Below are 24,786 nucleotides of genomic sequence, written 5' to 3'. Positions count from 1 at the left end.
GAACCTGCAAACCCTGGGCTCCTGAAGCTGAGTGTGCCTACTTAACCACTATAGCACTGGGCCAGCCCTGTTATTGTGTTTTAGAGAAAGGAGCCACACTCTGACACTAGGCTAGAATAAGACAGGAAGTTCATGCTGAAAATACCTGGGTGGATGGAGGAAGTGATCTCGAAGCGGAACTGCAGCTGTCCACTCACATGATCTGTCGGAAGCCTGCGGCCAAGCGTGTAGCTGACCACTCTGTCCCTAGAAGGAAACAAGCACCATCACAGATCTGTCCACACCTCTCCTCTGAGAGACCACACCGTGTGCTTTCTGCTCTGGTGGGCCAGGCAGGCCAGCCCAGGGAGGCCCTGCTGTTGGGAGGTGATGATCAGCTCAGGCACATTTGAGATGGTCCTAAGGTACAGATGGGGAAGTACATCTGCTCGACAGCAGAGGGAAACTTCCAGAAAATCCTTACGGAATATTCAAACTATATATATGGGCAAACTATAGCCCATGGGCCAAATTGGGTCTACCACTTGTTTTTCCATGAATGGCCATGAGCTTTTTACATTTTTGAATGATTGGGAAAAAAAGCAAAAGAAGAGTAATAGGTTGTGACACATGAAAATTATATGAAATGCAAATCTATTTCTACAAATACAAAAGACTTATTGGAACTCAGCCATACTTAGCAGTTTACTTATTGTCTGGGGCTGCTTTCATGCTACAATGGCAGAGTTGAGTAGCTGGGTTGGAGCCGTATGACCAACAGAGCCTAAAATATTTATTACCTGGGCCTTTACAGAAAGTTTGCCAGCCTGTGTCATAAAGGGGGGGACAAAAAAGAAAACAAACAAAAACCCCCCCAAAACCCACTCAAAAACCCAAAACATATGGATATTCTTTGCTTGCTTTTCCTGTGCAGGGTGACATTTTCCAATTACGGACAGTGCTGGCAGCAGACGCATGCCTTGCAGTATATGTGTACTGTCTAACAAAGGATGCTGCCATCGTTACTGGAGACCCTGTGGAGTGCTTCAGAAGGGACCTGCTGCAGGATGGAGTGAAGCAAGATGTGTGCTGGGTTCACTGGCCTGTGACTTCAATGACACCAACTCCAGGGTCCCAAGTAGAGACTCTGAAACTCCACCCTGGAACTCTGACACTATCCCCTCTGCCTACTCAAGGGCAATTTTTTAATTACTAAGAAGAAAATTATTGGAGGAAATCAAACTGAAACTTTGGTTTATATTGCCATCTACAATGTAGATTGTCCCCTACCTTGACCTACACAGGAAAAGTAACTCCCTTGGGATATTCAGGAATTGACAAATCTAGTGTACCCAATAATAACAAATCTTATTCCAAAATCAGTTGTTACTCAGATGATTCTGTATTCATTCCATTTATTCATTTGTGACATTTAAATAAAAAGATAAATGATTGGCTGGTAGTGTTTTAAAGTTTCTTTCTAGAAAATAGCAGAATTATGAAACAAACAACATATATCCCAGTGACCCACTGACTTAGTATTTTCCTTTCGTAAGCCATGGTTTAGTGTTTGGAGTTCCTAGAAAGTTCATTACATTAAGCATTATATGCAGGACAAATAGAGCCACAAAATTTTGTTTATGTAGAAAGGCCCTGGTCAATATTATGAAGGAGGTCCTACTAGGACCATGAGACACAGATCCTGAACCCCAAACCTAGTTGGACTCAGGGGAAGCCTAAAGACAATCATACAGTGAGACCAAAATTAAATTTGTTATGCTTTATATTTGCTTTTCAGGCTTCTCTTTCCACCCACTTTATGAACAAATATTTTTTGAGCCTGTGTCATGTCAAAAGTGATATGGTTGATACAAAGCACACCACGCGCAGCCCCTGCCTTTAAATAGCTTCCATCCAGCTGGGGCATCAGGCAGGGCCACTCTGTAAATGGTTTAAGGCAGCCTGTGATGTTTCCAACGTGAAGCTCAGGTGGTCAGGGTTAGGGGACTTCAGGGCAGCCAGAAGGCCAGCTGAGGGCTGGGATGGTAGAGGTGAAGCAGTTGAGGGTGCCTTCCAAGTTGCCTTTATTTTAAAAGTCATACAGTATGCTGTTGAAGAAATGAACAGTTTAGAATCGCTAGGCCCTAGGGGCCAGGGACTGCTTTAGGTTCTTGACGGACATTTTTGTTTGTTTGCTTAATCCTCACAGGCAAGAACGCAAAGTGCAAACACTGTTTTGACATATCGCTGTAGTTTCATAAATGTCAACTCCCTTTGGCTTGAGAGTTAACGTGTATCTATGTGCACACAGCTGCACACGTGCTAGAAGGTTCTAATTAAATGTCCTTCTGAGAACCATTAGTGATTCCAAGGTCCTTACAAAAACCTATAGAGCTTTAAATTCAGACTTTTAGAAATTCTGCATAATTTTTCTCATTCCTTTGATGTCATTCTAAGAGTTACATTGTATTGAAGCATAAGTTTATGGCCAGAGAGCTATACCTAGTGTTTTCAAATACAGCTGCTGTTACCTAAGGAAATATATATTATACATAAGGATTTTATCTGCTCAGAGTTCACTTTAATGAGAACCATGAATGGACATGAATGTAAAAGATACAAAACACAGAAACATATTCTCATATGCCACTGAATTATGTGAAAAACGTAACTGCTATTGTTCCATGAGAATTCATGGTTTTAATATTTCATGTTATCTAGCGTTTTCTATAAATCCTAGAATTTTCTAAGGCATCCTCTTCTAGCACCCCAGCATTTCATCTTGTTATGGAAATGTCACAAATGATTAAATCCTACACACAAGTCAGGCATATGAATGAAATAATATTTTTCATAGTAAAACAAATTTTAATTTCTACCTGTACAGAAAAAGGCTGCATTAAGGGCTTCTTTCAATATTATGTCTTAGGCATTTTTACTTTCTTGCATAAGTAACCAGTGATACACAAACAAGGGGAAAGGGAAGCATTTGTTGAACTGAAGGTTGTGGGTCAAGCAACAGAATGAATGGGAGAAACCAAGGAAATTCAACACCACCATCCTAGTTTGCGTCTCTAGGATGTTCTATTGTTGCAGCTCACAGGCCTCCCCGGGGCATGGCCTGCTGGCTGAAGCCACTGATACTGAGTCTCGGTCCCAGGTTTACCCTATGGCATGTCTTTCCAGGAGTCTCTGCACGGGCATCGACAGCTTTCCCAAGAAGCGCTTGATGATGGGGCGGCTCTTGGCAAACTTGTCCTTCACCTCAATTTCCAGCACGTCAGTGGGCAAGGACACAAAGCTGAATTGCTGCAATGAAAAAATATGTCATATCAATTAAGCGAGAGGGGCGAGAGCTGGTCAATTCCCAGTCCATCTGCTTTGGATGATGTCATTGGAAAACACCCAAGCAGCAATATCTATAACAAGGTTTAGAAAGGCTGTGAGCCCTGTTTATTCAGTAAGTGAATAATGGCAACAAAGAGGTGCTTGAAAATAAGGGTATTCTCGGAGAGTCAAATAATAAAATCAATTCACCTTAAGGAGAAAGAATGCTACCCAGGCCCCACCACACTTGACTGACGGTATGAACATAAGTAAAGAAAGAACAAGCACAAACTCACCTATAATTAAGGAAACGCACTTTAAATCAACAATGCAATACCTTTCTTTACGATTATAATGGCAGAGATTTAAAAAAGTTTTATAATACCCCACACTCTTGAGAGTGGGAAGAGACAAGAACTCCCCCAGGGTACTGATGGAAATGTAAATTGATTCGACCTTCGGGAAGGGAATTGGCAATATTTGTTGCCATTTAAGCTGAAAATTTCCTTCAACTCAGAATTCTACTCTAGGAATTTTCCCTCTGGATCAACTTGCACAAGTGTGCAAAATATATATTTTATAAGGATGTTCACTGAAGCATGATCAACAATAGCAAAAGGCTGGAAAGACCAAAAACGTCTATCAGTAGGAAACCAGTTAAACGAAGGATGGGAAATCTTGGAAACAGAGAACTCTGCTGTCATTAGAAAGAAACAGGTAAATAAATATGCACTGACATGAAAAGATACCTGACAAACTAAGTGAAAACAAAGCGAGGCACAGAAGAACATGAAGAGCGAGATGCCATTTGTACTTTGAACCGCCTGCGGGGGTAGACCCCACACGGAACCCCGGGAAGTGGGCTGGTAGGGGAGGGGAGAAAGCAGATCTTTTCATCCGATTCTAAAGTGTTCATTTTAAAACTAGCATACTGTATGACTTTTAAAACAAAAGCGACAGTTAAAGGACGACTGTGACCATCAGAAGTTGGCTTGGTCAATGATCAAAGGGTAGAAGAGGAGAGGGAGGTAAATGTTGGCATTGCCCAGCTTAGACCATCTGGGAGGAGGGAGTCTTAAGTAACATCGACTGTTACAGTACCTTTAATCAAGCATGGTGAAACAGCTGAATATATAAGTATTTTCTTTTATTCTGATTAATTCCTAAGAGCAATCTTTTAACTTTAGCTGATTTCTAATTACAGAGATTAAAGACACTGGGCCTGCTAGTGTCAATAGCCCCTCTGTACCAGTCAGGATGGGCTAGGGCATGCTGCAGTGACAACCAAATTTCAAGTCTCAGTGACTTACGACGGTAGGGTTTTGTTCTTTGCTCACACTGTCATTGTGGGCTGGCAGAGGGCTCTGCTCAGTAGTCACTCAGGGAGCCAGGCTGATGGAGCAGACACCCTCTCAAACACTGCCAGCCACAGCGACAGAGGGAAAGAGAACTCTGGAGGGTCTTCCTTCTGCAAAGAAGTGTTTACTTCCAATTCTGACTCTTCATCAGAACTAGACATGCCCCAGCCGACCACAGGGAACAGGAAGTTCGACCCTGCAGTGAGTCTGAGAGAAAGAGAACAGAAGATTTTGGCAAAAGCCTAATGACTTCCACACCCTCCACATGGTGCTTTTAATTTCCGTTACACATTAGTTTTAGTTAACTTGTGGACAGTTCCTAAGAACCAATCATTCCTGATAGGCACAAAACTGAATTTATGGACGTGCTAAGCTTGAGGATCAAACCCAGGAATAGGTACTCCTCTAAGAAGGCCTGTCGGAGTGAGGATCCAGCCCCCTTAACTGTCTCAGGTCCTCAAAACATCTGTATCTTCGGTCCAGTAATTGCATTCTGAAGTGTGTTATCATGGATCTCCTAATCTAAATGCTCAACAACAGGTCAGGTACATTGGAGTCTATGTATATGAGAGAACAGTTCATAATTTTCTAAACTGCAATAATTTATATTTGATTTATAAATATATATATATACAATTACAATATAATTATAACACTTTAAATGATAAGATAGGAAATGCTTGTTTTATACTGCTAAGAAATAAGAGCGGGAAACATGTAATTCATGATCACAAAAATGTGAAATATATGAATAGTAAAAAGACTGGAAAGAATTGCCACAAATTTTAATAGCAGTTTTTACCAAGGAGCATTGTTTTCCATCATTCTTTTTTCTGCAGTTTCTGCACAGTCTGTAATAAGCCCATATTATTTTCATAATGACAAACTCAACCACCTTTATTAAAACAAGAGTATTTCTGGCTATAGCAGCCCGCACGGGACACTAGGGTCAGCTTATCAAAACGTATTTGCAACTTGGTGGTGGTTCTTGAGTCCTTTCCTCCCTCACAAGGGCTTCCCTCTCAGCCTCTCTTCACGTGGCCACCTGTTCATCCCAGCCTCCACCTCTCCCACCAGGCCCTTTTATTTCCACGCCGTGGTTACTACGGTTCATGTAAACCCCCAGCTGGGTCAGGTTCTTTTGGGAAGTGGTGAGCAGCTCTGAAAATGTGAAAGTCTGTCTATTCAGGAGCAAGTGAGCCCCATGAGCCGAAGGCCGGGTGGGGGAGGAATTTTGCCTGGCTGCCTCTGCTGACCTTGCTCTTACTTCCAGCCCCTAAAGAGCCTTTGGAGTGAAGTGGACCTGGCCTCTATTCTCTCATTCACCGCCTCTCTGAACCTCAGCATCTTCAACTCTAGAATGGGAAAAGAAGGCCCATGCCATGTTAGATTAAACTGCGTTCTTCCCTCTCCATTCCTGTTCTCTCCAGCCCCTCCCTGCCCCATCCTCTACTCTTTCCTTCTCCTGTGGACTAATTGTTGGACATCCTTCACATGTACTTCCTCATTTCAGCTGGCCCTTAATGCCTAATAATTCTCTACAGCTGTGTGTAGGAACGCATACGGCCTGGTTCAAATGCCTAATATATGGACAAAAGCTACAATTTTCCTACTATGAATGCCCACTCTGTCTTTCTGTCCAGAGAAATGGTCTGGTTACTGGTCAAGGAGAAATCTGTGAACTCTATCTGCAAAAGATTTTTTAAAAAAAGATGCATTATTGCTCCAAGCCCTCTGTGTTTTGGGAATTTTATCTCCTTGCATCCTAGTTCACCTGTGGCAAATGAAAGGGCCGGTCCTGGACATCCTTAGTGGTCTGAAGTCGGGCCATTTCCCACTTCCTCCTCCTGTTCTTTTTGCTCATGAGCATCTAAGAGCAACTGTAACATGTGCTTGGACCAACCAACAAATAAATGGCTCCTCATCTCTGCATAAGCCATGAAACCAGCCTAAAGGAAAGGAACTCTTGGTGTCTCGAGGGTCAGAGAGTAAAGCTCCAGAGGTCACTCTTCATTAGAGCATCGGATTCTGAATTCTCTCTCTTGGCTGCACTTTAGGCATCAGCTGTCAGACCTCTTACAATCGGGCAGCAACCGCAGATAGAAAGCTGTACAAGGTCCACTGCTGGGGCATGGGCTGGAATGACACAGTGTTCCTATAGTGTAAGCCTCCTTTTAGTTAAAAGTCAACTTTCTTTTGCTGAAGCACAGGTTGTTGGGACTCCTGCTTTTGCTTTGGGCTGTTGGTACCCAGCCCTGGCTCCCATTAGAATCATCTGGGGAGCTTTTGCAAAAATACCCATTATTGGATCCTATCCTTGACTAATTAAATTAGATTCCCTTGAGGGTGGACCCCGGCACTGGTAGTGTTTCAAGCTTCCCAGATTACTCTACTGAACAACCAGAGTGGAGAACCACAGTTCTCTCAGTATGAATCCATTTTTTTCTTTTACTTTTTTGAGGAAGATTAGCCCTGAGCTAACATCGGCTGCCAATCCTCCTCTTTTTGCTGAGGAAGACTGGCCCTGAGCTAACATCTGTGCCCATTTTCCTCTGCTTTATATGTGGGACGCCTGCCACAGCATGGCTTGCCAAGCAGTGCCATGTCTGCATCTGGGATCCAAACCGGCGAACCCTGGGCTGCCGAAGCAGAACGTGTGAACTTAACCACTGCGCCACTGGGCCGGCCCCCTCAGTACGAACCCATTTTAACATCGAATAATCTCATTATTAGGAAAATGTTCCTTAGATCAAATCTAAATCTTCCTCTGTGGCCTGAATATTTGGTCCAATGATTTGTAACATATTCTTCAAACTCTAGTTTAATAGTTCATTTTTTTGTCTTGGCATTCTTATTAATAGTAGTGGATGGCAGTGGGCCTCTACTCACTAGATGCCAGTAATCCCCTCCTAGTTGTGACAACCGAAAATGTCTCCAGACATCGCCCAATGTCCCCTGGGGGACAAAATCGCCCTTGTTGAGAACCACTGACATAGGCCTACCATCTTCAATTTTTCAGAGAGATGTCAGGACTGATGTTGCAATATATGGGGGTATTTATTTATTTTGATTTGCATTGTTACTCAATAGGCCACTTATAGAAATAGGATGCTTTATTTATTATATTTCATCTTGCTTCAGAAAAGATATTAGGTGGATCTTCTATTAAAAAAACTGCCATAAATTGAACTTACTGAAATAAAACAGAGTAGCCAACCAAAGGAAATATTTAATTGGCAATTATGTAAACTGATAGCAGTTCCATAATGGGCAATCGAGGCAGAGAGTAAGAGGGTGTTGGTAATAAAGGAGCCAGTGGCTCAGAAGAAGAGGAACATTATATATTCACTCAGAAACACTTGCTGAGCACTGACTCTGAGCTGGGTTTGGGTGACACAGCCACCACCCTGGGTGCTGGAATGCTGGAGCCATAGATCTCTAACCTTTACAGCTCACAGTCTTATGCTTCAGGTAGATAATGACAAAAGAGAAAAGGTCCCCAAAGGCTTAGCCTGATGGACAGGTTGAGAGAGGAGGGGTGACAATGGTGGTAGGAAGGAGCCTGATGGACAGGCAGAGGCGACTTCCCAGAGGATACAATGCCTTAACTGAGTCTTAATGGATAAGTAAGCATCGGTCAGATGAAGAAAGCATGGGAAAAACATTCCAGGGAGAGAAGGTGCCATGGGCAAGGGGCTGAAGTTCACAGAGTATGCAGTCCCTTTGGGAACTGTGGCTGCCTCATTACATCTGGAGTCATAGTGGTGGTCATGTTTTGAGATGAAACTGAATACATAAATAAGATCCAGAAATGAACAGCCTCCTGGCCAGAGCTTAGACTTATCCTAAAGGCATCTGGGAGCAATTGAAGGATCTGAATCACGCAAATGACATACTTAGATTTGCATTTTAGCGTAGTCACTGTTAGTGCTGAGGAGGTGGCCCAAAGATGGCTCTTGCCAGAAGGCAGGCAGATCAGGCGAGACAAGTGAGAAATGAGGAGGAAGCCTGGCAGGCAAGGAGGAAAGTGTGGCAGATCTGTGGAGCGGCTAAATGTGGGTGAGAGCCATGGCATGTGGGAGAGGAAGAGGTCACAAATTCCAAAGATTGGATTCCCAAGACTGAGGGCATGTGGGAGGAATAAAGACAGGGGCTGAGAGACTGAAAATCCCAAAGTAATCAAGGAACAGAGTGACAGAAATAGAGGGTTGGGTATGGAAGGAGAATATATTGAAAAGCGAGTGCTACTGAGAGCTTGTAATGTTTTAACAAGATCAGGGTGTAAGCACTGGAATGGATGGCTGATGACGAATGGAAGTGATGGTCAATGAGATTGAGGAGGTCAAGGAAATTAGGATGTCTTATAGGTCATTTACGTGGACCCTGATCATCCACAATATTGGTAGGTCTTGGAAAGAAATGGAAGAAGGCGCCACAGGTAGAAAGGTCTTTACTGCTCATGCTGAGTAAATAAGGGACCCATTTTTGCCTCAAGGTGGCCAAGACTATAAGGAGGTCAATGTGAAGGTGACGCTATAACCAGAAACGAAGAAATAGTTGTGGGAAATTTCAGAGACATTTTCAACGTGATTTGGAAAGTATTTTTACTTAGGTGTTTAGGGAAGGGTATGAGAAAAGATGACCCCTATCTGAGACAGCAGAAGTATAGGGATTCATTTACACCCACTCATAAACTTAGGGAAGTCTGGAAAGGTCGAGAATTAAAAAATGGTAGGGATGGTTGACTTGGTTTGGGTCATGTTGCGTTTGTAGAGGTAGGAGGATATGCTGGGGTAAGGCAGGAATACCAACTAGAAGCCAAAATCAGATGCCTGGCGACGTGGGGTTGAGTGGTCCTAATCGTTATGTGAAATAGGTCCCGATATGCAGTTAGAGCGAGCATCTTGTTTCGCCACTCCTCTCTTGCAGCAAGACCTAAGAGGAAAATAAAACACAAGCTCCTCACAAGAGGCTGCCTGGTCCCATTCAGCCAACACCATTATTCGTTACCAATGGAAGTTAAATGGACTAGGCTTGGTGCTTCCTGTGCCAAAGTTCTCCAAGGAGGAGGAAAGCAGGAAAGAAGTAAATGGAGCATGCAAATTGCAGCTACTCTTCCTTCGAACCTTGCATAGTCCACGACTTTCAATTCAGGTGGCACTATTCACCGTGCTTAAAAAGGGCACTCAAAAATCGTGCTGGCAAAAGTCAAGGATAACAATAGACAGAAAAACAACTCCACTAGTAGAGCAAAAATTGAATCGAAGGCAATTTTTTTTCCTCTAACTAGCAACATTACAGGGTTTTATGTTATGAAGTGGTGCCCTTGGAGTCTGGCTGTCGGAGAAGACCTGCGCCCCGCTAAGCAGTGTGTAGCTTGACTCTCCTAGGAAGGAAGTGCCAGAGACGACCCTGCTGAGATGTGAGCCTTGAAACTGCAGGAATCTAACCGCTTTGCATCGTAAAGGCTGCTCTTACAAATTGTGCTATGTGGAAGGCTTATGTTTCTTCTTATGCATAAGAGCAAATGAACTTGACTGAACCTCCCCTGTCTACACATCAAGCGCTGAGAATTCTCAGCCACAAAATAGAATATTAGAGATTTTATTTACAGGCACTGCTATGGGAAAGTGAGGCCAAGATTTATTTGTGGCTAGGCAGAGTGGGCAGCTAGGCTGTATGTGTGCATATATAAAGATGTAATGTGTATATAATTATATGTTATACATAAAGTATATACAATACAAAAGTATATATTATACATATACGCATTCCACTTATATCTGTGTCTATATGATTTCCTTATCCATATCTCTATCTATCTCTCTAATCTTTTGCTTCTGGAGATGACTCACTTAAACACCTATCAGGAAGGAATGGGATTAAATTACTAGATTGAAAAACAAGAAGACCAAAATTTGCTCTGTGGTCATAAGTAACTTAACCAACCTTTCTGTGCCTCCTTTATAGTACTCTGAACAGAGAAGAAAGAAAGGAACTGTTTTTCCAGCTTCACCATCTGCACGTGCTTTGTTGGTAAATTGTCATCAATTATTGCTCTGCTCCACTCAGTCTCCCTTCAGGAGCCCACATCAAACCACTCATTGAGTCTACACTCTCTTACTCACCCTGGAGGCCATTCTCTCCTCCTCACTTTCACTGCCACTGGTCCGGGTCCTCGTCATCCCTTGCCCATGTAGTAACCTCCCAGTTGTTGTCCCTGTCTTCAGCTCTTCTCTTATGTAGCCGGTAAAACACAGATCTGATCATTTCATTCTTGCATAATAGCTTCCCCTGATCTCTTCTCACTTACAGGAAGAAATCTCAATCTCCTTCTGCCCTATACGGTTCCTGCCAACCTTTCCAGCTTCGTTTATTATACTCCTTCCTGGAAGAACTCATTTTCCTTCACACATTTTCACAGACTTACTCTTTTCCTAGAAGTTGTTCTTTCCCAACTTCCTTGCCATGCCAAACTCCCACTCATCCTCTAAAAACCCACTCAATTAAAAATTTCTTCCGTGAAGCCTTTTCTGACTTTGGGAACCACCAACAGAGACAGTTGTTCCTTCTTCTGCCTCAATATCTCCTCTATACTTCTTACCACATTACTTGTTTTCTTGTGGTTAGTAAGGATGCACATGTAGTATCTATTTTTCCTAAACTCCCTGTACACAAAAATGTGTAACTTGAATACAGAAATGTGTATTGAGCACATCGATAAATGAAGAAATGAATGACTGGCTACTTCCTGAGGTAATTCCACTCCATATCAGATATTAATGCTGCAAAAGTGGAATACATTCCAATATACTCTTCTATGAACGCTAGATTGAAACTTCAGTGCCCAAGCCATGCTAGTTACTGTTCTGGGAGAAAGATCTAACGATTATATTACAGTGATGGAATTTTCCGGAATGAAAGCAGAGTCAAACTCTTCATTTGGGTGTGGGATGTGGCCACTCACACAGGCTGACACTAAGGAAGAATAAATGTGGTAGGGAAAATTCTGAGATGCCCCTCAAGATATTCGCCCCCCCCCCCCATCCCATACAATCCCCTCCTGGAGTATGGGCAGGACCTGTGAATATGATGGATGGCACATCCATGATTAGGTTACCAATCGATGGACTTTAATCAAAAGAGAGATTACATGGGTGGACTTGACCTGATCAGGTGAGCCCTTTCAAAAAGATTAGCCCCTCGGTGGCCAAGTGATTAAGTTTGTGCACTCTGCTTTGGTGGCCCAGGGTTCACAGGTTCGAATCCTGGGTGTGGACCTACACACTGCTTGTCAAGCCATGCTGTGGCGGTGTGCCATATACAAAAAATGGAGGAAGAGTGGCACAGATGTTAGCTTAGGGACAATCTTCTTCAAGCAAAAAGAGGAAGATTGGCAACAGATGTTAGGTCAGGGTCAATCTTCCTTACAAAAAAAAAAGACTGGGCCCTTTCTGAAGTCAAAGAGATAGAAAGTGTGAGAGGGACTCATCATGGGGGAGATTCTCCATCACTGGCTTTGATGATGGGGAGAGCCACGTAACAAGAAACAGAGAACAGCTTCCAGGAACTGAGAGCGGTCTCCAGCCAACAACCAGCAAGGATCTGAATTCTGCCAATAACCTGAACAATCCTGTAAATGATCTGGATGAGAACACAGCTCAGCCAACACCTCAACTTCAGCCTCTGAGACTCTGATCGCAGAACCCCTTTAGGCTGTGCTCAGACTCCTGACCTACAGGGCTGTGAGATAATAAACACCTGCAGTTTGAAGTGGCTAAGTCTGTGGTAATTTGTTAGTAACAACAGAAACCTAACACAGGAATCTAAATGAGGGTAAGTAACAGCAGGATGCGGACACCTTCTGAACAACGATGCAGAGTGACTTACTGGCAGGGTTTGAATCAGTGTACCATAGCATCTCTCAAACTGGTTTCCACGCGATGTTGAGAGTTCCAAGAAAAAAGAGCTCTGACGAGGAGCACTGGGTCAAAGGAGGATTTCTTTACTGTCAGGTGACACAAAGGATTTAATTACAAAAATGTGCATAGTGAATCTGCAAGATGGAATGCAGGGTGGCACCTCCCCTGGCAAGTGTGGACGTGCGTGTGTGGACGTGCGTGTGATGTCACATGGTAGACTGCTGTACGTAGATCACAGTTTGGGGAATTGGTATTTTCTCTCTGTTTATAGTTAAAAGTGCTGAGGGAAGAATAACTGTCAACCCAGAGTTGTATATCTACTAACCTCTCATTCAAGAATGAAGTAAAATAAAGACATTTTCAACTATACAAAGACTTGCAGAGTTTATCATTGACAAACTTGGAGGGCCTTTTTTCAGACATAGTTTATAAATTATAATGATAAGCCAAGGCATCAGATTAATAAGAAGACACACAGTACAGGTATAAAAAATCATGGTAGATATATATATGTGTGTGTGTATATATACATATATACACAGAGAGAGACAGCCGCCTCCACATTTTGTGTATATTTTTATGAATAACTTTATGAAAATACATAAAAAACATATAATGGATACTTTCTAGAAAAAAAGGTTTTAAAATTGATTCAAGAGGAAACAGAAACCTGAATAAATCAATAACCATGAAAGAACTGAATTGATAATGAAACATCTTGCCACCAAAGCACTTTATGAGTAAATTTTGCCAAAACTCCTTGAATCTCTATTTATATAAACTGTTCAAGAAAATTAAAAATAAAAAGAGACAGCTACCCAAATCACTTTCTGAGGATCAGACATCTTTGACACAAACTTTATAAGGATATTATAAGAAAAAAATTCAAAGCATCTTATTTATTAACATAGTTGCAAAAATCGTAAATAAAATTAGCTGCAAATCAAAAGCAGCATTTGTATGAAAAATACCAAAGTATGTTTTCTAGGCTGAGTGTTACCTAAGGGGCCCTCCTCTGAGATCAGGAGGCCCTTCCTCCTTGGTCATTCTTGTTCTTCCAGAAGGTGTGCAAGACGTCAGACATTTGTTTTATGTACTAACTTTACTTCATCTTACTTTTCACCAAAAGATTTCTCTGGTTTCACTTATTCTCACCTATATTTAAATATATTTGGTCTTGCTGTATTGTATGCATTTTGTGTATTTTCAGGAACAAGAAGGGATGTGACCCTCTGAAAGGGTAATCAGGATGCTGTGTGGCGGCAGATTTGGCACGTGTGTGCTCATAGGAAAAGTCAGGTCACTAAGGGCCCCATGTCTCAAGAGACAGGCCAAGAAAGGGGACCAGACCTCTCCTCCTCCCTCCACAATCAGGTGGCCTGTTAAGTAAGAAAATCTCTGCCTCCCCTTTTCCAGTCCTAGCCTCCAACAATAGGGCCATTACTCCTGCAGAGAAAAGGTGAGTGGGATCCCCAGGTTCCTACCGTGACTCCATTTCTCTCAGTGCTGGAGTAGGGGGAAGGGACAAAAGAACAGTGTATGTCTTCTTTCTACTCTAGGACCCTCAAACCACACTCCTGCTCTGTAGTGGACGAGAGGAAAAGAGATTTACACTGAACATCAAATTAGACTTGATTGGATTATTTCTAAGTAAATGTGACCAGAAAGTTATAGGATGTACCCAAGACATTATTAAGAGATAGTTGAACATAGCTGAATACAGTGATTGAAAGAAATTAAAAGTGATTATGGTATCACTCCACTGACTGGAGGAAGCTCAATTAAGCAGATTATCTATCTATCTATCTATCTATCTATCTATCTATCTATCTATCTATCCACTTGTGTGTGTATGCATGCTGGGGGAGTTTGGCGGTATATAAAACACCCATTTCTCAAATATTATCTTGGCTTCATTAGCTAGGTTTGAAAGCTACTCTTCCATGCTCCTACTCTTGCCTCCTACTCTTCCATGTTATCTGTGGGCTGCATAATATCCCCTCTCAGTTACCCTGTAAATCACTGGACTTGTGCTATATTACTGCATCTGTATGTCTCTCACAAATACCCTAAGTTACACCCATACCCATCAATGCCTCCCTTAAATGTAATGTTCTCTTAGACAAAGATGGCTATAGTTAATGGCCTAAATGTTTGCCATAAGATTTTTCAAGATACGTAATATCTTCCCTTTAAAATAAATAAAATCTCAGAAAATGTGGGATTAGCTAATTGATCATGATATTGCTGTAACAATTATTCTGTGATATATGAAATCAATAGCCTAAACGTAGCAATTCAGTTGTTACAAAACTGCAAATTAAAATCATTGATAATATGACAAGAAAGAAAATCTATAGATTTTCTCTGATATTTTTAACCTTAAAAATACCGTTGTTTATATTTGTTTTTGTTCATATTTCTTTATTCACTTTTTTTCCCCAGGCTAATTACCCAAAGCACTGAAAAAAGTTGAGAAAGTTGAAGTTACAGCCTGACATGACTTAAAATTTGTCACTGGGGCATAGCCATTACTTCCTGCAAGACAAGCCAGATGGAGAGAAAGCTGGGGACCTGCTACTGGGTCCCCCCAAAAGAATGGACTCACAGTCAGAGATGGGCCTTGCTGAAGTGGAATTTCTGCTGTGTAAGGAAAGAGCGTCCACAGGATTTGGCCATTTGGATGATTTAAGTGTCCATTGGCTATTTCCTTTTCATTCTTTAGATGTGGCCAGCTTGTGTAGACATGCCGAGGACAACTGCACACCACCTCTGATATTCCTTGGGTCATCTCCCGCCTGCCTGTTCCACCGTTCCTGATCCTTGTCTTTCCTGGTTCCCAGATCCTCCTCTTTGCCTCATCTGTACTTCGTTTCTGTTCTTCTCAAGCCTTCATGTTTGGAAATCCACTTAGATCGGTTCTCCCCGACTCCAGCTGCACTTTTGATTTTTGGTTATTAGCCCCACAGGATGTCACTTCTGGTGTTGGTCTTTAGCTTAGCCAATTTCAATCAATGAAAGAGGCACTACTCAGTTCCAGCTCTGATGTGCAGTGTTTGCCAGTTTTCTTGGTGTTAATACTCTCACCACACCTGACCTCACAAAATGTGCACTTGGGAAGAGATGTGCCCTGTAGCTCCTGAGAGCCCACATGAGCCGGCTCCAGCACACCCCTGACCCCACGGATGGATGTACTAAGCCAACCCCACCCCCAGCTCACTCCATTCCTCCATGAGAAATTAGGAGGCATTGGGGTTAACTGCTGCTCTCAAAACTTTCACTTATATCTTATTTCCTCAGAGGTTGCAAAATGATGCTAAGAGACAAGCACAAGGAACACTTTAGTCAGTGGACGTCACTGTGTGCCTCTGAGTCCTAGGTTCAGTGGATGAGCCTCAGGCATCACCTGGGAACCAGAGGCAATTCCACTGGAGTAGCACCCCTCAGGCTTTTAAGTTGGTGTTCCATCCATGAGTTCCCTTCATAAAAGGGTGCAGCACCTGGTTCAGCCAATAAAAGGACTGGTTTGGTGCTTAGATGATGGTTGTCTATATCAAGGAACTTCAAAAATCTTTTTCTTAAACTATTGTCCTGGGCCAGGGCTGTTGGTTAGGGCTTCTCACACACTCACCACCAGTGCCAGCTTTGCTTTCGGAGAATGCTTTTCTTCCATAAATGTGATTTTTGTGTTTATGATACTCCTTACCTTGTCCAGGTCAAAAGCGCAACTTAATTTCTGATTAAATTACCTCTCAATTTCTAATCAATCAGGACTAAAGTGAAGAATCTATTCTAAACCAATCAGAGTTTGGTTAAAACTCATACTGGCTGATTATAGTAATCATTTAGCAATTGTGCTTACCTTCTGGAGCTTGAGAGTCTTGGCCAGGCACCTTTATTCCCTGCCCAATAAATCTCATTCTTATCTACTCATGATGTTGTTGGGGTGATTAAATCTGATGACTCTGATAAACAACCTATTATTACTTGGCATACAGACAAATACTCTGTTCAGTCCAAGTCTGACCCTTGTGAGTTTATGCCCATAGTTGACTCTTCAAGGTGTCAGGGCAGTGGGTTGTGGTTTGGTTAACTGTAGGGTAATATTTTGGTGATTAGTGTCTAATATTGACTCACCACCAGCCCCAGCACTAGAAGCTGCCCTGAGCTACCAGTACTGTTTGAAGATCCTCTCACATGCCAGAGCCCTATTTTAAATGCGCTGTAGCTGGGGGATCTTGAAGGGACCCCGTAGACAAAAGTGAGTCATAATGGCTAATTATATCTACATCTACACTTCTCCATATTCACTGCCACTGTTCTGGTCTTCATCATCTCCCACCTAACTTCTGAAATTGCCTCCTAACTGTCACCCCTTCTCCACCACACCGCCCCCCCCCCCCTGCTCCCCTGACATCAGCAAAGTGTGAAAGTCTTATTCAGATATTGTTGATCCTCTTCATTTTAGCCATTCTGGGGGATGTGCAGTGGTATCACACAATATTTTTAATTTTTAGTCCAGGATGACCACTTAAGTTGAGTACCTTTTCATATGTTTACCGGCATTTGGACATCCTCATTTGTGAGGTGCTTATTTAAGTCTTTGGTTCGTTTTTCTATTAGTTTCCGTCCTTTTCTTTTGGATTTGTAGGGGTAGTATGTGCATTCTAGATACTAATTCTTTGCTACCTAGATCTAGCTCAATCTTTTCCCACTCAGCGGTTTGTTCTTAGAGTTTTGATCAACAGACATTCTTAATGTTATCCAATTAATCGATCTTTTATTTTATGGTAATGCTTTCTGCATTCTACGTAAGAATTTTTTTGACTTCCATAGGTCATGAAGGTATTCTCATATGTTTTATTATGAATTAGAAGTTTTACTGTTATACTTTCATATCTAGATTTACTATCTATTTGTAATGAATTTTGTGTATGTTGTGAGCCTGCATTTAAGATTTATTTGTTTTCTATATGGATAGCAAATTGATCCAACATCAAGTTTTGAAAAGCCATCCTTTCCTTACTTCATTGCAATATCACCATTATCATAAAACAGTGATGATATTTGTTTGTGTCTACTTTTGGATTATAATCTATTCAATTAGCTATTTTTCTATTATGTGCCAATGCTATACCATCTTAATTCCTATAGCTTTATATTTGTCATGACACCTGGTAGTATATGTCCTTCTGCTTTTTTTCTTCTTCAAGGTTCTCTTTCTTATTGGTCTTCTGCATTTCTTTTTAGAATTAGCTTCTCAAGTAACATTAAAAATACCTCTTAGAATTTTGATTGGTATTTCATTGAATCCACAGATCAATTTGGGGAAGAAATGACACCTCAACAATATTGAATTTTCTAAGAACTGAACATATAATATCTCTTCTTTTATTTAGACTGTTTTTAATTTCTCTTAAAAATGTTTCAGTGCTCAGCATAGAGATCTTACACATTTTTGTTATATTTATTCCTAGGTATTTGATATTTTTTAATGGTACTATAAATGGTATCTTTAAAAATTTTATTTTGGGGAGTGACATCAGGATCATGGGGGACTGAGCAGTTCCCTTAGGCTCTCCCCACTAAGAGACAATGAAAGGGACATTCATTAACCAACAGAAGACATCCATACAACACAATACACATCTGAGAGATCCATGCAGCCATATGTGTGATGGTGGGGGCACTGGATCCCTGGGGAAGCAGTGGAAGGATGTAAGCAGATCTCCTGCCCCTCCTCAGAAGCAGCAATCTAGGGCATGGGACCTCACTCAGTGGCTGGCGTGTGACTCTGAGAGGAGACAGGGGAAAAGACAGCCCTCCATGGGAATGCTTTCGCTATCTGAGTTGCTTCCCAGCCTGTGGAAACGCTTCACACCAAAGTGGCTAAGTCATTGCAGGGGTGCCCCCACCAAGCTGAACAGCTCAGGTGGGCCACCAGTGAGTGCAGAGTGGGAGCATGGTGGGAAAGAAAGCACCCCTCCCCTGATCTCACCTGGTGCACCAGTTTGACCAGTCAGCAAGGGCAGAGGATCCCTGCTAGAACACCTGTGCCTGCATCTGTGAAGTAGTGGCTGCCAGATGCAGAGAGATATATTGGCACTGCTTCCAACAGATGGGTGCAACTGCCAGGGGATGCGGCATGCTCAGAAAACACAGCTTCTTCCTCCCCTGCCCCCTCCCAGTGGTGGCAGGTGGAATCTGCAACCAGACACTACCACTATGTGCTGGCAAAGATCTGCCTGATCAAATAGCATGAAGAAATACATTAATACTCCAGAGCAGAATGAAAATGACAAGTATCCAGAAACCAATGCTGAAATCACTGAAATTTACAATCTAAATGACACAGAATTCAAAATAGTTATCATAAAGAAACTCAATGAGTTACAAGAAAACTCAGAAGGACAGTTCAATGAACTCAGGATTAAAATTAACGAGTACAGGGAATTCTTCACAAAAGAGATTGACTCTCTAAAAAAAAAAAAACCCAAACATAAATGTTGGGGATGAAGAGCACAATGAATGAGATAAAAAAAAAGAATCTTGTATCCTTAAAAACAGAGCTGGCATTAGGGAGGACAGAATTAGTAATTCAGAGGATGGAAATATAGAAATGCTTCAGGTGGAGGAGGAGAGAGAACTAAGACTAAAAAGAAATGAAAAAATTCTTGGAGAAATAGCCAACTCAATTAGGAAATGCAACTTAAGGATTATAGGTATTCCAGAAGGAGAAGAGAGGGAGAAAGAAGAAGGTTTGTTCAAAGAAATAATAGCTGAAAACTTTCTAACCTGGGGAAGGAGCTGGAATTACATGTAAATGAAGCTAATAGAACACCTAATTACATCAATATAAAAAGACATTCTCCAAGGCATATATTGGTAAAACTGGCAAATGCCAACGACAAAGAAAAAATATTAAAGGAAACAAGGAAGAAGAAAATAACTTATAAAGGAAACTCTATCAGGCTTTCAGCGGATTTCTCAGCAGAAACCTTACAGGCTAGGAGAGAGTGGAATGATCCATTTGAAATACTGAAAGACAAAAACTCTCATATATCAATAATCACTCTAAATGTAAATGGATTGAATTTTACAATCAAAAGACATAGAGTAGCTCAATGTGAAAAACTAGACCAGATGGACTTAATAGATACATATAGAACATTCCATCTGAAAACAGCAGAATACACATTCTTCTCAATTGTACACAGAACATTCTAGAAGATGTTCTAGAAACAAAGCAAGCCTCAATAAGTATAAGATGATTTAAATCATTTCAAGTGTCTTTCCTGACAATAATACTATGAAACTAGAAATAAACTACAAGAAAAAAGCTGGGAAATTGACAAATATGTGGAGACTAAATAGCATGCAACTGAACAACCAATGGATCAATCAAGAAATTAAAGGAGAAATCAAAAAATATTTGGAGACAAATGAAAATGAAAATACACCATACCAACTCAAAAGTGGTCCTAAGAGGGAAATTCATAGCAACACAGGCCCACTTTAACAAACAAGAAAAATCTCAGATAAGTAATCTTAAATGACACCTAACAGAATCAGAAAGAGAAGAACAAACAAAGCACAAAGTCAGCAGAAAGAGGGAAACAATATGAATTAGAGCAGAAATAAATGAAATGGAAACCAAAAAAAAAAAAACAAAACCCAAAACAAAACGGTAGAAAGGATCAATGAAACTAAGAGCTGGTTCTTTAAGAAGATAAACAAAATCGACAAACCCTTAATCAGACTCACTAAGAAAAAAGAGAGAAGGCTCAAATTGATAAAATTAGAAATGAAAGATGAGAAATTACCACAGATACAACAGAAATACAAAGGATTAGAAGAGACTACTATGAAAAACTATATGCCCACAAATTGGACAATCTAGAAGAAATGGATAAATTATTAGACTCCCAAACTGAATCAAGAAGAAATAGAGAATCTCTATTCAGATTCTCTATTCAGATTCTCTAATTCAACCTCCCAAAACGGAATCAAGAAGAAATAGAGAATCTGAATAGACCAATCAAAAGTAAAGAAATTGAAACAGTAATCAAAAACCTCCCCCAAAACAAAAGTCCAGGACCAGATGGCTTCTCTAGAGGATTCTACCAAACATTCAAAGAAGATTTAATACCTATCCATCTCAAACTATTCCAAAAAGTTCAAGAAGAAAGAATATTTCCTAACTCATTCTACGAGGCCAATATCACCCTGATGCCAAAGCCAAACAAGGACAATACAAAGAAGGAAAATTACAGGCCAATATTGCTGATGAACATAGATGCAAAAATCCCCAACAAAATATTGGCAAATTGAATACAGCAATACTTTAAACAATCATACACCATGATCAAATGGGATTCATACCAGGGAGGCAGGGATGGTTCAACACCTGCAAATCAATCAAAGTGATACACTGCATTAATAAAATGAGGAATAAAAATCACATGATCATCTCAATAGATACAGAAAAAGCACTGACAAAATCCAACATCCATTTATGATAAAAACTCTCAATAAAATGTGTACAGAAGGAAAGCACCTCAACAAAATAAAGGCCACATATGACAAACCCACAGCCAACATCATTCTCCACCGTCAAAGACTGAAAGCCATCCCTCTGAGATCAGGAACAAGACAAGGGTGCCCACTTTCACCACTCTTATTCAACATAGTACTGGAGGTTTTGACCTGAGCAAAAGATATCCAAATTGGCAAGGAAGAAATGAAACTCTTGCTGTTTGCAGATGACACAATTATATATAAGGAAAACCCTAAATAATCCATCAGAAAACTATTAGAAATAATCAACAACTACAGCAAAGTTGCAGGGTACAAAATCAACTTACAAAAGTCAATTAGATTCTATACTTTAAAAAATGAACTAACAGAAAGAGAACTCAAGAATACAATCCCATTTACAATCCCAACAAAAATAAAATATCTAGGAGTAAATTTAACCAAGGAGGTGAAAGACCTATACAATGAAAACTATAAGACATTATTGAAAGAAATTGATGATGACATAAAGAAATGAAAAGATATTCCACGCACATGGATTGGAAGGACAAACATAGTTAAAATGTCCATACTACCTGAGGCAATCTACAGATTCAATGCAATCCCAATCAGCATCCTAAAGACATTCTTCATGGAAATAGAACAAAGAATCCTAAAAATCATATGGAGCAACAAAAGACCCCAAATAGCTAAAGCAATCCTGAGAAAAAGAACAAAGCTGGAGGCATCCCAATTCCTGACTTCAAAAAATACTATAAACCTATAGTAATGAAAACAGCATGGTACTGATACAAAAATAGACACACTGATAAATGGAACAGAATTAAAAGCCCAGAAATAAAAGCACACATCTATGGACAGCTAATCTTTGACAAAGGAGCCAAGAACATACAATGGAGAAAGGAAAGTCTCTTCAATAACTAATGAACACTGGACAGCTACATGCAAAAGAATGAAAGTAGACCATCATGCTTTGCCATACAGAAAAATTAACTCAAAATGGATTAAAGGCTTGAAGGTAAGACGTGAAATCATAAAGCTCCTGGAAGAGAATATAGGAAGTACACTCTTTGACATCGGTCTTAGAAGCATCTTTTCAAATACCGTCTCTATTCAGTCAAGGGAAACAAAATAAAAAATAAACAAATGGGACTACATCAGACTAAAGAGCTTCTGCAAGGCAAAGGAAACCAGGAAAAAAATGAAAAGACAACCCACCAACTGGGAGAAAATATTTGCAAATCATATATGTGACCAGTGGTTAATCTCTAAAATATATAAAAAACTCATACAACTCAACAACAAAAAAACAAACAACCTGATCAAAAAATGGGTAGAGGATATGAACAGACATTTTTCCAAAGAAGATATACAGATGGGCAACAGGCACCTGAAAAGATGTTCAACATCACTAATCATCAGGGAAATGCACATCAAAGCTACAATGAGATATCACCTTACACCTGTTAAAATGGCTATAATTACCAAGACAAAAAAATAGCAAATGTTGGAGAGGATGTGGAGAAAAGGGAACCCTCATACACTGCTGGTGGGAATGCAAACTGGTGTAGTCACTATGGGAAACAGTATGGAGATTTTAGTCTCAAGACACTAAAAATAGAAATACTATATGACCCAGCTATCCCACTACTGGATATTTATCCAATGAACATGAAATCAACAATTCAAAGAGACTTATGCATCTCTATTGTCATTGCAGCATTATTCACAATAGCCTAGATGTGGAAGCAACCCAGTGTCCATCAACTGATGAATGGATAAAGAACATGTGATACACACACACACACACACACACACAATGGAATACTACTCAGCCATTAAAAAAAGACAAAAATCATCCCAGTCGCAACAACATGGATGGACCCTGAAGGTATTATGTTAAGCAAAATAAGCCAGACAGAGAAAGACAACACAGCACGATTTCACTCATATGTGGAAGATAAACGAACACATGGACAAAGAGAACAGATTAGTGGTTACCAGAGGGGAAGGGGGCTGAGGGGTGGGCATAATGGGTAAAAGGGCACATACATATGGTGACTGACAAATAATAATGTGCACCTGAAATTTCACAATGTTATAGACTATTATGATCTCAATAAAATAATAAAAAATGTATTTTCTATTTGCCTATAGAGATACAATTTATGTTTATCTATTGAGCTTTTATTTATTTAGTGCCCTTGCTAAAATGACATATTAATTTGAACAGTTTGTTGATTCTTTTACACTGTTTACTTAGGCAACAGTGTTATTTGAGACTAAGCAGTCTTCCTTTCCAATTCTAGTATGTTTTTGCCTTATTGCACTGGCTGGGATCTCTAGTGCAATATTAAGTAGAAGTGGCTAAAGGGTGCATCCTTGTCTTGTTCTCTATTTCAAGGGAACATATTTCAATATTCTACTGAGTATGATATTTGCTGTAGATTTTATTCTCATCATTTAAATCCTCTATCAGATTGAAGAAGTTCTCTTCTCAGTTTTCTAAGAGTTGTTAAAAATCAGAAATAAATATTCAATTTTATTAACTACTTTTTCTGGATCTACTGAGATAGACATGATTTTTCTCTCTTATCTTGTCAATGTGGTGGCTTAGACTGATTTTTTAGGTTTAATGTATTTTAATAGGACACTTACAAGGAACAGCACAGAAAACAGACAACCACTGTTGTTTGCTTTAAAAAATCCAAATCCTGGCAATGTTCAGAAAAACGTAAAAGGATTGTTTATAAGTTCTCCATATTGGGGGGTCTTTGGCCTGAATGAAGCTATACTCACTGTAACAGTGGTGCACAGCAGCTAAAACTCCAGTAAAAGTCCTACCATCTTTTTGGCTGGAAGAACCAGGCAAAGGAGCCTGGGGCAACAAGCAATACCAGAAATTGCAAGAGGAATGCCAGAAAGAAGAAAGGTAAAGAAGGAGAGCCCCAAATTCTGTACATAGACTCAGCCCGTTTCTGGCCAATCCCAGAATCCTGTATCCAGAGGGCAAATGAAATTAGCTTGCATTTAAGGCTTAAAGAACTGAGCTAGATCTGAACTACTGCCTACCACATGCATGATAGTATGACCCTAACCAAGTTAATTCCCCACTATAACAAAAACAGCAATACTCTTTGAAGCAATATAACAAAATGCAGAGGCTCTTAAACATGGCATTCATAATGTTCAGGGTATTATCCAGAATTACTCAACATATGAAGAATCAGAAAATGTGACCCACATTACAATTACCCAAAATCAACACTTCACTTTAGGGTTAATTCTTGCTGTTGTATATTCCATTAGCTTGGACAAATGTATAATGACGTGAATCCATCATTATACTATCATCCAGAGAATTTTCACTGCCCTAAAAATCCTGTGTGATCTGCCTACTCATTTCTCCCCTCCAAACACCTCTGGAAACCACTGATCTTTTTACCGTCTCCATAGTTTTGCCCTCTCCAGAATGTAATATAGTTGGTATAATACAGCATGTAGCCTTTACAGATTGGCTTCTTTCACTTAGTAAGATGCATTTCAGATTCCATCATGGCTGGACAGTTCATAATAATATTCCATTGTCTAGATGTAAAACAGTTTATTTATCCATTCAACTGCTGAAGGATGTCTTAGTTACTTCCAAGTTTTGGCGATTATAA

General features: G+C 40.5%; 1 protein-coding gene across 6 annotated transcripts in view; it reads right to left on the bottom strand.

Moving 5' to 3' along the window:
* HECW1 (HECT, C2 and WW domain containing E3 ubiquitin protein ligase 1) overlaps positions 1-24,786 on the bottom strand; it is a 394,020-nt gene that overhangs the window by 110,175 nt on the left and 259,059 nt on the right. For all 6 annotated transcript variants that reach the window (XM_070617193.1, XM_070617192.1, XM_070617194.1 and 3 more), the window contains 2 exons: positions 3,146-3,288; positions 146-246 (listed from right to left, as the gene is read on the bottom strand). In XM_070617193.1, coding sequence (XP_070473294.1) covers positions 146-246; positions 3,146-3,288 — 244 coding nt within the window. The remainder of the gene's footprint in view (positions 1-145; positions 247-3,145; positions 3,289-24,786) is intronic.

This window comes from Equus przewalskii, chromosome 4 (assembly GCF_037783145.1).
Source record: "Equus przewalskii isolate Varuska chromosome 4, EquPr2, whole genome shotgun sequence".
Classification (NCBI taxonomy): Eukaryota; Metazoa; Chordata; class Mammalia; order Perissodactyla; family Equidae; genus Equus; species Equus przewalskii.
This window is presented reverse-complemented; position numbering and strand designations above follow the sequence as displayed.